Below are 13,991 nucleotides of genomic sequence, written 5' to 3'. Positions count from 1 at the left end.
AAATCTAATTTTTCTAGTATATGTATATAATTATATTCCAGTTTTAAATGATAAATATATTCATGTCCCAAAAGAATTTATTCTTTTATATTTTCGTCTCAATCACCTAGTGTTAATAAATCAACTTTAATCAAGAGACAAATTAAAATAAGAGAGAATAGTAGTTTGCTTGACTGCTCCAGCACCACAAACCTCCAAAACTGTAAAAAATGTAGTGTGTTTGAGAATTTACCTTAAATTTATTTTGTAATTTATAATAATAGCCTACTTGACTCCTTGACTAATTTAGGCAACTTGAGTCTTAAATTGACACAAGATTCGTGCTTCGTTGTTTATGGGTTACATGCCAGAGCTGCTTTTATTGACAATTTTCATCATTTCAAACCAAAGAGATGTTGGCTTGTAGCCTGTGTATGTCATTACATTTACAGTAAAACATCAAAATTAAATATGATTCCATTTATCTTGCTAATAGCCATGGAACGTTCATCTCTGTAAATGCATCAATGCAGCTGCAATCTGCTGCAACAATAAAAAATATAAATATGATGTCAATGATTAATCTTGTTGTATCTTCATCGATGATGAGCTACTATGACAAGGTCATACCCTATTTTTGTTGCTCCAGAACATGCCTCATGGTGTTCTTATTGTGGCTGGCTTAGTTGGAGACACACAGGAACTTGAGAATCGTCTTTTATGGCTAGACTGTTTGTGAGGACAGAATTTCTATTCTCCACATTCTGATCTTTTGTTACATATACCTGGTTAGTGAAACTTTCTTTTCAATCTAAAAATAAAATCCTAACAAGGTTGGCATTATTTAAAAGGCAAAAAGTCTATTAAGTTTTTAAAATTTTTCAATTTCATCTTTAGCGTTTAAGTTGTTTCAATTTTATATTTAATATTTTTAAGTAATATCAAATTTACATTTAACTTTTTCAAATTTTATTGTCAAATATATCCATATAGAACAACAAAGGTTGACATGACAGTTGTCTAAAAAGGAGATACATTTGACAAAACAAAGTTTAAAAATATTAAAAAAGAATTGAAAATTTTAAATGTTAAGGTAAAATTAAAAATATTAGGAATAAAATATGTACAAAATGCATATAATTTATTTTACGAGATTTATTCTAATTTGTTTTGTTATCCCATACCTTCTTTTTTAATTCCATGTTTTCTTGACGGATTAAGTTTATCTTCTCGTATAGATCCACATTTTCTTGGTGTATGAGGTTCCCCTGTAGAAAATAAATAGAAGAAACCATTTTGATTAAACGTATTGTGGAATCCTTTTTTTTTTTTTTTCTGAGAAGACTGACCTTTCGATTTAATTCTTGTATTTCATCCATTAAAAGCTGATCCTGCGTGCATAAGTCATAATCTTTAATTTTTTATCAACTACTATCATATCCTTAATTTCAAACTTGACCAGTGCATTATATATGAACAAATCTAAACCTTTTTTGTACGGACACCGCGAAGGCTAATTTCCAACTGGTTCTCCAAAGTCTGTAAATCTTTGATTGTCAAACCTGACAATTCTTCTCCCATAATTTGCCTGTTATATATAATATACAAACAAAAACTTATTAGAATGGAACTGTAGGAAAATAATTGGTTCACTATGAAAAACTAGAGACTATAGGCATAAACAATTCTACTAGCATTTCATTGTCTTTTGAACGGTTTTTTTCGCATTAACACAATAACAATGATATATAACTAATAAAATTTATTATTTTGTCTAATAAATATTCTGAACTCTAAAACTTAAATATTAAATTCTAAACCTAAATTTCAATTCTAATAATATTAATTAAAAATATTAATTAATATTAATAAAAAATTGTGGTCTCTAACATTTGTCTTTAGTCTTTACACAATACTCAATACATATCATTTAGAATCCGCATTATATTGGGTTTTTCATTGATGGTGAGAAAGTTGACCATGCATGCAAACTATTTATGTTTATAGAACATTTCCGTTGTATAACTTTTCAATATAGTATCTATGGCATGCAAAGTAATTGACCAGCTCGTTTGTTTGTGCATCTTTCGAGTAGGCTCTTTGTCTTTGGTCTCCACCACCACCATCAAATGTGTTTACTTGTAGAAGTAGTAGAGTTTAATAATAAGTTCCAACCTACTTATAATTATTCTGGTAAAATTTTTATTTTTAAAAAGTTGGTTATAAAAACTAATTTTTAAAATAAAATTTTTTAAAAATTATAGCATCTGTCTTTAGTAAATTAAATTAAAAATAATTTTTAATAAGTACAAATAATAATAATAATAAGTGTGTTTGATTAAATAATTTTTAAAATTTAAAAATATTATAATAAACTTAATGTAAGAATTAAATTTGACTATTAATTAATATAGAGTTATATTTGATATTTTAATTTTGATAAATACAAATTAACTTTAAAAAACTTATTTTTAAGTACTTTCAAAAGTACACATATCTTTTAAAAAGTTATAAATACAAACACATAAATTTTTTTATTTACCAAATACAAAACGAAATACTTATACTTTAAAAAACACAAGTACCTTTTCAAAAAATTTTACCAAGCCTTAGTTTCTTTAAATTGAAATTTTATTTATAAAGCATATTTTGTGGAGAAAAGAATTGTACCGGTGACTCTCTTGCAAACTTAGCAATTGTTGCCTTAGCATTGCCGCCTCCCGTTGCCAAAACTAGAAAATGAATTGAAAGAAACAAAGTAATACAATATGCTTAGATATGTACTTTAAAACAGTAGAACCTTGCATGAATAAGTACTATACATATTGAATAAAAAGTTAGTAAAACAGTTTAATGTGGAATTGATCCTTTCATGTTGATCCTTCATATTAGGTGCACTGCTATTAGAATAAGTACCTAGGTTGTAACTTTAAGATACAGGATTCCGTAAAGGTTGATGAGGGGAAAGCTATGTAAGTATATATATATATATATATTTTTTTTTTATAGCATATAGTGCCCCGTTACATTGAAAAGAAACGAAATTTTACTTCTGGGAGTTTGATAAATTAAAAATAATGCTAGTGATAGTCTTGGTAGTGAATATGGAGCAGTAAAGAGTAACGAACTCTTTTTTTTATAAGAAGTAAATAGATGTGAAATAGATGTAAGAACGGAGGTAAACTAGTGGAGATGCAAATAAAGACAGGATTAGGGAAAAATTAAAAGAAGCATCGATAGAGAGGATCATTCAATAGGAACATGTGTTGAACCTTCAGGAGTAAAGCAACTAACAACCTATATTTGGGTTTGAAAAACTTTTGTAGCCAGCAATTTCCAGTATTTTTTACTATTATTTGATCGATATAAATATTAAATTATTTTTAATAAATTAAATTTTATTACATACGTATAAATTTTAAAAAAATATAAATATAAATTATATTAATTTATACGTACAAAATTTTAATAAATATAAGAATAAATTACATACTTGTTATATATAAAATATATATAAATATGATTATAAATTATTGTTAGTAAAAAATAATAATATTTATTAATCATGTAGCATTATATATATATATATATATATATATATATATATATATATATATATATATATATATATATATATATATATATATATATATATATATATATATATAACAGAACCTGCTTTAAGTAAAACTCAAATTTTCTTCTTGCAATAAATGACAACAATGCTAGAGTTACGTTGTTTAACTTCTAGCTGCTAGCTCCTGCTGGTTGAGATATGTATTATACTACGTTGGTTTGATAAAATTTTGTAAGGAGGAGTTTTTTATTTTATGTTTAATAAATTAAAAAGACTATGATTATTATATTTATAGTTTATAAAAATTTAAGATAAAATTTTTTAAAATAATTTGTATTTATCAAAATTAAAAATTTAGTATAACTTTATATATTAATTAATACTTAAATTTAATTCTTATATTAAAGTTTATTATAATTTTTTAAAATTTTAAAAAATATTTTATTAAATATATTTATTATTGTTTGTATTTATTAAAAATTATTTTTAATTTAATTTATTAAATATAAATATTATAATTTTTAAAAAATTATCTTTTAAAAATTAATTTTTATAAATTATTTTTAAAAAATAAAAACTTTACTAAATTAAGTTTACATCAGAAAAAATAAACACATGAATAAAATTAAATATAAAAATAATAAAAATGGTACCGTCAGATGATATTTTAACTATTTATTGACCACATCTTTTTTTTATGATTTTATACATGCACTATAAATCTAATCTTTCTTTTTTCTTGATATGCTTTTTGTTTTAGAATTTTAGGCATTTCATAATTTTTTGGTTATTAAGTCATTGTTAATTTGTTATTATAAAATTTATTAGACAGTTATTATTATTATACTTTATTAAGCATTTATGCTCATTATTTTTATGAGGTGTTTATGACATAAAAATTAAAATAACTCCGTTCTTTAAGAATTTGGATTCTTTAAATTTTGATTTTTTATTTTAGAAAGTAAAGTATGATCTTTCACCATTTATTTCATAAGTAGAAACAAGAAAAAATATGAGAGAAAAAATTATTCAAGAATAAGAGATCACACTTTATTCTTTAAAGTAAAATTCAAAATTTAGAAGATTCAAATCAATTCTTTAGTGAGGTGTGTGCTTTTTGGCGTCTATCTCGTCAAGACGTTTTGACTACCTTAATAAATTCTAAAGCAATTTAGTTGATTAATATAAAATGTATTTATGGAATACCGTAGTATATAAGACATGATTCTTAAGTCTCTAGTGAATAATCTTGATTTAACTAATAGGTATTGGTAAGGTAGAATATATTGAATCAATTAATCTTTTTTAAGAATGTACTATGATTTGCTAAATCCAAACTAGAAAAAGAAGGTTGAAATCAACAAACAAACATTAAGAGGAAACTTTAAATGATGATTTTAGCAATTGCATATATATCTTTGACAACAATTAGTTTTTTATTGTACACTCAACTTTTAAAAATTGGAGTCAAGATATAAGTACCTTAACTTCAGAGGTTGAACTCCCAAGCTGATCTAGTTCTTCCTTGGTTTTGTTGTATCGATCAACTACTGATTTCATGCTAGAAAAAGTAATTCAAAATTAGAATTAGAACTACACATCATATGCAATGTAACTTGACGACAATAGGCACATTATTTGAAGGTTCATATTCTAATATCTTTAAACTTTTAATACTAAACAATCTTCGGCATCTGTTTAGTAGTCGTTGAACCAAATATACATCTTCGAAATATATTTGAAGCAAAGAAAAAATACATCTTTGAAATATATATAAAGATAAAGACATAGATATCCATACATATAGAAATATTTGACATAATGATATATAATATGATGTTCATTAATACACTAACAAAATCCCTTGAATGCCTCCATTAACTAAGCTCCAAAATGAATCTAGCTAGTAAGCTTATTGTATTCTCCTAGAACTCTACTTTGCAAAAAAAAATCCAAACACATTCCTCTCTAAGAAAATCTTTTACATAATTCTAAACAATACATAGTTAACTTTGCATCCCATACGTTCTTGATTCACTTTCCCCCTCATTTAAAAGAAAACCTTTCAGCATTATTATCATTAAAAAAATAGTGTTTGAACCAACTGACGTACATTTCTTAAAACAATAATATTATATGTACAACTAAAAATGGTGTTGTATTTACCAATATTCAATTATGAATTTTATCCATCTTTTCTCTATCTTTAAATTTAATGATATCGTCTTAGTGGACAATTATTTATGCTTGCAAACAACTTATTCCTGCAACTACTAAATATATAGTAAATAGCCTTCTTTAGACGTACCCCAAGTTGTATCAGTGTAAAAAGTCCTACCCATTTCCCATCAGACTAATAATATGCTTCCTCCATATTTAGGGCCGATTACACCAAGTTTTTTATTTTTCGAAAATAACTTATTAAAATTAGTTTTTAAAGAAGAAGAGTATTTAAAAGAAAAGATAACATTTTAGGATTTAGATAGTAAAACCAAACAAAAAGAATTCTAAAATGTTAGAAGATAAAATATAACATGCTTGCTGAGAGAATTAATATATGTGATATATGCATTGGTTACTCGACTAATTTTAACAATACTATGTATTTTGAAAATGTTATTAGGAGCTAACAATTTTAATGGAAAAAAATAGCTGCTGTATATTAACTCAAATGTACAAAAATATTGATCATTTAATATTTTCCTGTGTACAAGGACTAACATAATTGACTATTATAGGCATGAACAACAAATAGTATGCAATATTTAAGAAAAAAAAAATAGAAACAAAAGAAGGTATATAGAGACCACAAAGAAAGAGAGAGGAAGAAACTTGGTCAGCTCTCCTCTTTCCACCATGTTACTTTAAACAATAGAAAAGGGTTAAGGCCATGTTGCTTTAAACAATAGAAAATGGTTAAGGAGTATTTTAATTTTCAATTCGAACATTAATAATCAAAATAATATTTTATATTTTTTATTTTTTTAAAGGCAAATTTATCTGATAATATCTTCAATAGAAGCTAATTTGGAATTTAAAACAAAAACACATTTTATACTCCTTTAAGTTAACTTTTACTCTGCGTGTAAAGGAGAAGCTTACTTGAATTAAAGCTTACTCGAATGCACAAATTCTTTTAAGACAAATCATTTTTATGTGACTTTTTAGATGAATTGGCAATTATAACATACATTACAAATGAATTAATATTAAAGGTTACCTTAATGCACAATTTTCTTTCAAGGCAAATCATTTTTATATGACTTTTTAGATGAATTGGCAATTATAATTTGAGAATATGTTTTATATGTTGCACACTTTATTGATAATAATGTATCTAATTATCAGGAAAATTAATTTAAGGTCTCCACTTAACCGGGTGTTTCACAAATGACCCAAAGACATTTTCTGATCTTTTATTTATGTAATATACATGACAAAAACATGAAACTATAAATGGCCAAATAATATAATGCCGAACTTTTGTCGGTATTCCTATCCAAACACTTATGAAACTTGAGCTTAAATTAATAAACTAATTATGAGAATCTGATGAACATGATTATTATCTTTACTCCTATATATAAATTTTGAGAGTAGTACACAATACTTACTTTTTGGTTCTCGTTTTTTATTGAATGTGAAACCTTAATGAAAGTCATATTCAAGTCAGTTATTAAACTAAAATCATATGTAAAAATTAACTTCAAACCTTTTTTTCTTTTTACATTGAGAATAATTTTTTTCTACATTTCTTTATCTCAAATTCAATACCATATTTTTATTTTTGAAACATACAGCCAAAATTATATTAAAAAATTACTATACACGCTATCAATTTTTTAGTATTTATACCAAAGGCAAAGAAAACTATCCTTTTCAACAGCTTTCAATCTAAATAATCCTAAGTAACATAACTTATTAAGTGAATGCCATCCACTCATCAGTTAAGCTGCCTGCGGCCTGCCAGATCTATAAAACTAAGAATATGCATGCATGTCTCTGATTTAACGAAAACTTTAATACCGTTTTCACAACTATCACCTTATCAAAACCAAACTGAAAAATGTTGTCAATCTAGAAAGAATTGATTACTTAAATACCAAATGACATGTTATTTTGTTAACATATAGAAGGAAGGAAAGTACGGGAAAACTCAAGCACATATAAGTTATTGAACTTCCAACACGATCTGCACTAATAATGAACTTAAATAGTTATTACCGCAGCAAAAATATTCTCAAACACCTTGTCAGAGTATCAAAATGCAAAGGCGCCACTACTTTTGTGTAGATCAGATCACTACTGGAGCACTTAATTAAAACTTAATTGAAAAAATATATTTAGAGAGAGAGAGAGAGAGAGAGAGAGAGAGAGAGAGAGAGAGAGAGAGAGAGAGAGAGAGAGAGAGAGAGAGAGAGAGAGTAATGATATAATATTTAAAGATTTTCTTAAATAGATAATTAATAATGTCTTAAAAGTTTTTTAAAAAATACTTTAGAAAAGGTATTTGAAATATAAATCATTTCTCATATGAATACATAGGCTAAAATACCAACGTGTCACCAGAATCAATTATTACAAAATGTCATTTCTTTCAAATTATTTATCTATATTAATGTCTTGTCAAATATTTTGTGCATGTGAAATTATATTTATATATAAATTATATTTTTTATATGATATAAAAACACAAAATTATATATAGATATATAGATACTATTGTGACAAACAGATAAATAGATATTTTTTCCATAGAAGCATCATTTTATTTCTTCAACTTTTGCCGTATTAAATAGGAAGAACAAGAACATCTTCGACGCATATGAAGCCTGCTCTGAATGTGCCTTCTTCAAAATTGGCAACATAAAACACACCTTAACCGCGGGGCCATCTTAGTATCTTACACATACATATCAAATTTTAAATATAATATTTTTAATTAAATATACTGAATCTGAGGATTAATATTAAAATTAGTATTAAGTTTTTTGCCAATTAATATTAGCTTAGTAATATGTTATTTATTTATTACCTTGAACTATAATTATGCAGAAACTACTATAGTTAAAATTACAAATTATATGTAGGTGATTGTTATACTGGATAATAACATAAAGCAAACATAATCTCTTTACATGGTTTAATAACAAAGAAATATATGGTCTCAATCCATGCTGACTCTGATATATTTCATTTTTCTCAATTAATTGAATCAAGATTTCTAAAACCTGTGTTCCTCATCAACTAAGTGCAGACAGACTTATGATCAAGCTCAAGCTCAAGATTGCAGTCAAAGTTTTCCATATATAGTTATCCGGCCCGTGAATTAATTTTTAATTTCCTATATATTAACACTATAAAGAAGAAACGATGTAGTATATAGTATATACAGTTTGCTACACTTCAGTTAGATTTAGATATATAGCCCTGTTAATTACAGTTAGACTGTTAGTTGACTTAGCATTATATATGTCAATCTTCATATTTAAACCCGTTCACAAAAAGGCAAGAAAGGGAAAAAAAAGAAAAAGAATAAAAAAGGCCTAAACTGCCACTCTCATAAGCAACGAATCAGCAATGCAGTCATTGTGAAAGAGAAACAAACGTATAAAGCAGTCAACGTTAAAGAGAAAGCGAGCAAAAATAAAAAAAGATCGAGGGAGAAGTCACAAAAAAGAAAAGATCTATCTAATATAAGAGCTTATTAGAGCGAGGATCGCGAGTACCTGGTACTGGAGAAATCATAGAGTTTGCCAGTGCTGGAAAAGATCATAACTCCAACCTCAGCATCGCACAAAATCGCAAGCTCCTTCGCCTTCTTCAACAAACCGTTCCTTCGCTTCGAGAACGTCACTTGCCTGCTCGTGGAATTGTCGATCCTCCTTATCGCGATCTTCCCTCTCCCCATCGCTCTCAACCAAAACCCTAACTCCTCGATCCAGAATCACCGTTTCTGTTCATCAGAGATCAACAACCAAAACTTCAATTTCACCAATAATAAAGAAAAAGAAGTCAAAAACAAAAAAAAACAAAATGAACTAAAAAGATAGCTCAAGGAACAGCCAGAAGAGAGTGAAAACTGAAAGCATCGATAATTGCGATATTTTTTCTTTTATATATATAGTGCCGTTAGATGCAGAAAGCAAAGAGCAAAAAATGGAGAAGGAAAATCGGATTTTCCGAGAGAGAGAGAGAGAAAGAATCTAGAAAGGAAAAAATAGGAGAAAAAATAAAGAAAAGAAAAAGAAGCAGATATAAAAGGAAAAGGAAGAACGAAAGAGGAAAAGAGAGAGAGGAGTGCCCTTACTGTGAAGAGTTTGTTTATATAACAGACAAAGAGACTGAATTCACATTAGAAGCGTGAGGTAGCTATATAAGGAAAGTGATGAAACCGCTTTGGTTGGTGCAACGCGAAACCGCTAATGGGTTGGAGAGCAAAACCATTTGGCGGTTTTCTATTGCCATGTGGCCCAATCATGTGCCGACTCCTCAGACTCAGAGTCCATTTACACTTTGCGTATTGACAGTTGGCCGCCAACCGTATGATGCTCTGACGCGTGGAGCTACGAATTCGTATACCGTAGCTCCGAGAGTATTAGAGATTTAGGCTTTGTTTGGTTGGAAGGAAAGAAATAGAAAGGAAAGAAATAGAAAGAAAAGAAGAGAAAGGAAAGAAATTGAGTGAAATTTTATTTTCCTTAGATATGTTTGGATGAAAGGAAAATGAGGAGGAAGGAAATAGTATATAATGTTATGAAAAGACAATTTTATCCTTAGATATTTTAAAATATATTAAAAAGTAGAGGGTAATATTGGAATATTGATACAAAACATATTTTCCTTCCATTTTCCATCTATTATTGGAAGGAAAAATTTTTTAATGAGTCCCACCTATTTTTTTACACTATTCATTTTTTTCCTTTGACTTTTCCATTCAACCAAACAAAGGAAAATAGTTATTTTCCTTCCAATTTCTTTCCTTCCTATTTTCTTCCTCCCATTTTTCCCTCAAACAAACACACCCTTAGAGTGAGGTGTTTGCTAGTTATTCATTCCCCCATGGTTGATTATCGTATTATTAGTTCAATCACTGATTAGATCGGTTAATCCGATACAATTAAATAAATATAAAAAATCATATATTTTCACTAAATAACAATTAATTATAAACTAAATTGGTTACGCTATGTTTACAATAAAATCCTAGAATTATCAACATATTCAGTTCAGTTCAATTCAAAGGTCCATTTTCATCTCAGTAGAAAATAGGTAAGCAAAAAAATAAATAAATAAATAAATAAAGACTATCACATGACAATATCTAGCACTCATTAACCTTAAACGTGAAGTGACCAGATTATATTGAATATTCCACTAACCAAAATTTTTTTATATTCGATTGATTTTTTTAGTTAAGATTAAATGGAATATTTTACCAATTTAAAACGTTATATATTATTTTTTCAAGTCTTTTTTGGTTGTCAAGTATCAACTTTATGTGAAATCGATTTCACTTAAATTTTCACTTTTTACAAAATTACGAAGGACTTAAATCAATTCTTCACCGATCTAAAAATTTTAATTAGATATTTTTATTTCAAGTCTTCTCATGATAAAAAATGGTTCACTAAAATATCTCATTAACTAAGAACTTTAAATATTTTTAGACAAAATTCAAATTAACTTCAGCTTTAACTTAAAAATCTTAGATATTCTTTTGTGAAGTCTTTTTAAGACTAAATATAACTATTAACTATATCATGTTACAATAATAAACTAAAGAGTTCATCGACTCACAGTATGAACCAACAAAAAAAGATATCCTCAACTTCTATAACTTAATTAATAAATTCTTTTAGTTCTTTGAGACTGTTCATAGATAATATTTACGAACACAGATTAGTATTAAATTTATAGGATGCGATCTGAACTAAAAATATGAAACTGTGATATACCTATATTATACTTTAATAGAATTTTTTTTCTAAGATAGAAGAATAAATAAAGAACAAATGAAAGTAAAATAGTAGAATTTTGAGGTAACTAATTTTTCGTTTTCAATTGTTTCGCAAGTGAAAGTAAAATAGTAGAATTTTTGATAGGTGAATCAGTTTTTAAAGTAGTCAAATTACTCAATTTAGCTTCTAAAATTGTTTTTATTTATATAAATTTTGACTTACTCAAATTTATATGGTATTTAATTTATTTTTATTATTTAAAATTTTTTTTAGTACATTATTGACGCACAACAAATATTAAACAACATATTAATAAAATTATTGAGTTATTTTTAAATTTATTAATCATCAAAATATTGTATTAGATATCACAAAACTAACATCAAGGTCATATAAAAATTATTGATCATCATCAAACCTCAAAAGTATGATTTTCCCCCATAAAAAGACAAGTAATAAGCAAACTCAGTAAATTTGTTATAATATTAGAATTCATCAAGATTATGAAAATCGGATATGTAATCAAATCGATAAAGATAAATGTTTAATGATTTAAAAGTTCAATCGAAATTTAAATGAAATTTAACTGGAAACTGAATTAAATATAATAAAATAATATATTTACGTATAAAATATATATTTTAAAAAATATTTAACTAACATATCTCTTAAAGAGTACATGATAAATTTGTTAGTGAAAAATTTTTATTAAAAATATAAAAAAATTAAATTTTTAATTCATTTGTTTTATTTTTATTAAATAAAAATATTTAAAATTTTTTATTAATAATAAATTTATAGGTAAAGTATTAAATTGGTTCCCTATATTTAGACGTAATTCTGTTTTGGTCCTTAAGGTTTAAAGTGTTCTATTTGAATTTAAAAAAATTTCATTTAGCATCAATTTAGTCCCACAGTGAGGTCAAAGTTAAATAATTACCGGAATATCCTACATAACAATAGTACAAGAATAAAATCGATAATCTGGAGAACAAGTACAAGTTAACTTTTAAAAGTAGCTTATAAAAGTTAACTTTTAAAAGATGGCTTTTTAAAAGTTGTAGCATTTATGTTTGGTAAATCAAATCAAAAACAACTTTTAATAAACATAAGCAACATCAATTGTGTTTGGTAAAATAGCTTTTAAAATTTAAAAATACTATAATAGACATAAATGCAAACATTAAATTTGAAAATTAGTTAACATATGAGGTTATATTAGACTTTTAAATTTTGAAAAGCACAAGCCAAATTTGAAAAGCTCCCTCCTAGGTGCTTTCAAAAGCACCCCTAACTTTTAAAAGCCGCAAGCACAAGCACTTGAGCTTTTTAATTTACCAAACGCAAAATGACGTGCTTGTGCTTTTTAAAAGCACAAGCACCTCCTGAAAAAGCTTTACCAAACCCAGCCTTAGTCCCACAGTGGGTTAAAGTTAAATAATTAACGGAATGTCCTACATAACAACCGTAAAAGACAAAATCGATAATTTAGAGAACAAGTACCAGCTCCAAAGGTACAAAATCAACCGTTGATACATCAATACATTTATTTATCATTCTCTTTAGTTCTATAGAAAATATTTTATTTATATTATAAGAAAAATAATAAATAAATGTATTGATGCATCAACGGTTGATTTTGTGCCTCTGGAACTTGTACTTGTTCTCCAGATTATCGATTTTATTCTTGTACTATTGTTATGTAGGATATTCCGGTAATTATTTAACTTTGACCTCACTGTGGGACTAAATTGATGCTAAATGAAACTTTTTTGGATTCAAATAGAATACTTTAAAATAGAATTACGTCTAAACATAAGGGACCAATTTAATATTTTACCCTAAATTTATTATATTTTTTAAGACACATATTAACTAAACTCTTAAAAAAATAATTTATATTAACTGATTTTTTGAATTTTAGAATGATTTGTTGATAATTATTTTCTATCATGAATTGAATTAGTGTGATAGTTAACCCTTAATTAATTCGGTTAAATAATGTTTGGTCCGGTTCTAAAACAATTGGATTCACCAAGGGGATGGAGACAGGTGCAATAATTGTTAAAACTGAAAAGTACTTGAGTTTTATTTTATAGTTAGTTAATGATTTTTAAAATAATTACTGTAGACTTCTTTTTACAATTATTAAACGTAAATTATAAAAGAAGTTGAATAAATATAACGACTTTTCAAAAATATTGATGAGATTTTTTTTGTATTTTGTAATATATAATATTACATTTGACATGCTTGCTTGGATTAATTCTCCAATTGCTATTATATTATATATGTTTATATAAAATACATTTTGCATTTCATCAAATTATATTTTGTCATATCTTGTATGGTGGGGGGGGGGGGTTGATAATTTTATCTAATTTTGTTTTTGGAAAAGCTGTCTAGTTAAATTATAGTATAGAAAAAGTTTATATATATATATATACTTTAACAAATTAATTAATAAGATATAT

General features: G+C 26.2%; 1 protein-coding gene across 8 annotated transcripts; it reads right to left on the bottom strand.

Annotated features, from left to right (window-relative positions):
- Positions 1 to 217: 217 nt before the first annotated feature.
- On the bottom strand, positions 218 to 9,929 carry LOC112703282 (agamous-like MADS-box protein AGL16). Of its 8 annotated transcripts, none has more exons than XR_011864077.1 (9): positions 9,867 to 9,929; positions 9,286 to 9,512; positions 5,039 to 5,117; positions 2,650 to 2,711; positions 1,468 to 1,567; positions 1,329 to 1,370; positions 1,164 to 1,247; positions 610 to 748; positions 218 to 522 (listed from the first exon to the last, which is right to left on the bottom strand). XR_011864077.1 is itself a non-coding variant. In XM_025754669.3 (9 exons), the coding sequence occupies exons 2-8, from the start codon at positions 9,465 to 9,467 to the stop codon at positions 648 to 650; spliced, it is 666 nt and encodes a 221-aa protein (XP_025610454.1). In that variant the 5' UTR covers positions 9,468 to 9,512; positions 9,867 to 9,929; the 3' UTR covers positions 218 to 522; positions 610 to 647. The 8 variants fall into 8 exon arrangements, 5 of the variants coding, with proteins under 5 accessions (XP_025610454.1, XP_072055624.1, XP_025610457.1 ...); XM_025754669.3 differs by having other exon boundaries at positions 610 to 764; XM_072199523.1 differs by having other exon boundaries at positions 218 to 519; positions 610 to 764.
- Between the last annotated feature and the right edge of the window lie 4,062 nt (positions 9,930 to 13,991).

Source organism: Arachis hypogaea, chromosome 7 (assembly GCF_003086295.3).
Source record: "Arachis hypogaea cultivar Tifrunner chromosome 7, arahy.Tifrunner.gnm2.J5K5, whole genome shotgun sequence".
NCBI lineage: Eukaryota > Viridiplantae > Streptophyta > Magnoliopsida > Fabales > Fabaceae > Arachis > Arachis hypogaea.
Note: the sequence above shows the minus strand (reverse complement) of the source record. Positions and strands in the feature narration are given on the sequence as shown.

Coding starts and splice junctions, on each gene's coding strand:
- LOC112703282 (XM_025754669.3), bottom strand. CDS start 9,467: ATGGGGAGAGGGAAGATCGCGATAAGGAGGATCGACAATTCCACGAGC. Junction 1,248..1,328: donor TACAAGAATTAAATCGAAAG/GTCAGTCTTCTC, acceptor TATTTTCTACAG/GGGAACCTCATACACCAAGA. Junction 765..1,163: donor ACATGGAATTAAAAAAGAAG/GTATGGGATAAC, acceptor TTCACTAACCAG/GTATATGTAACAAAAGATCA.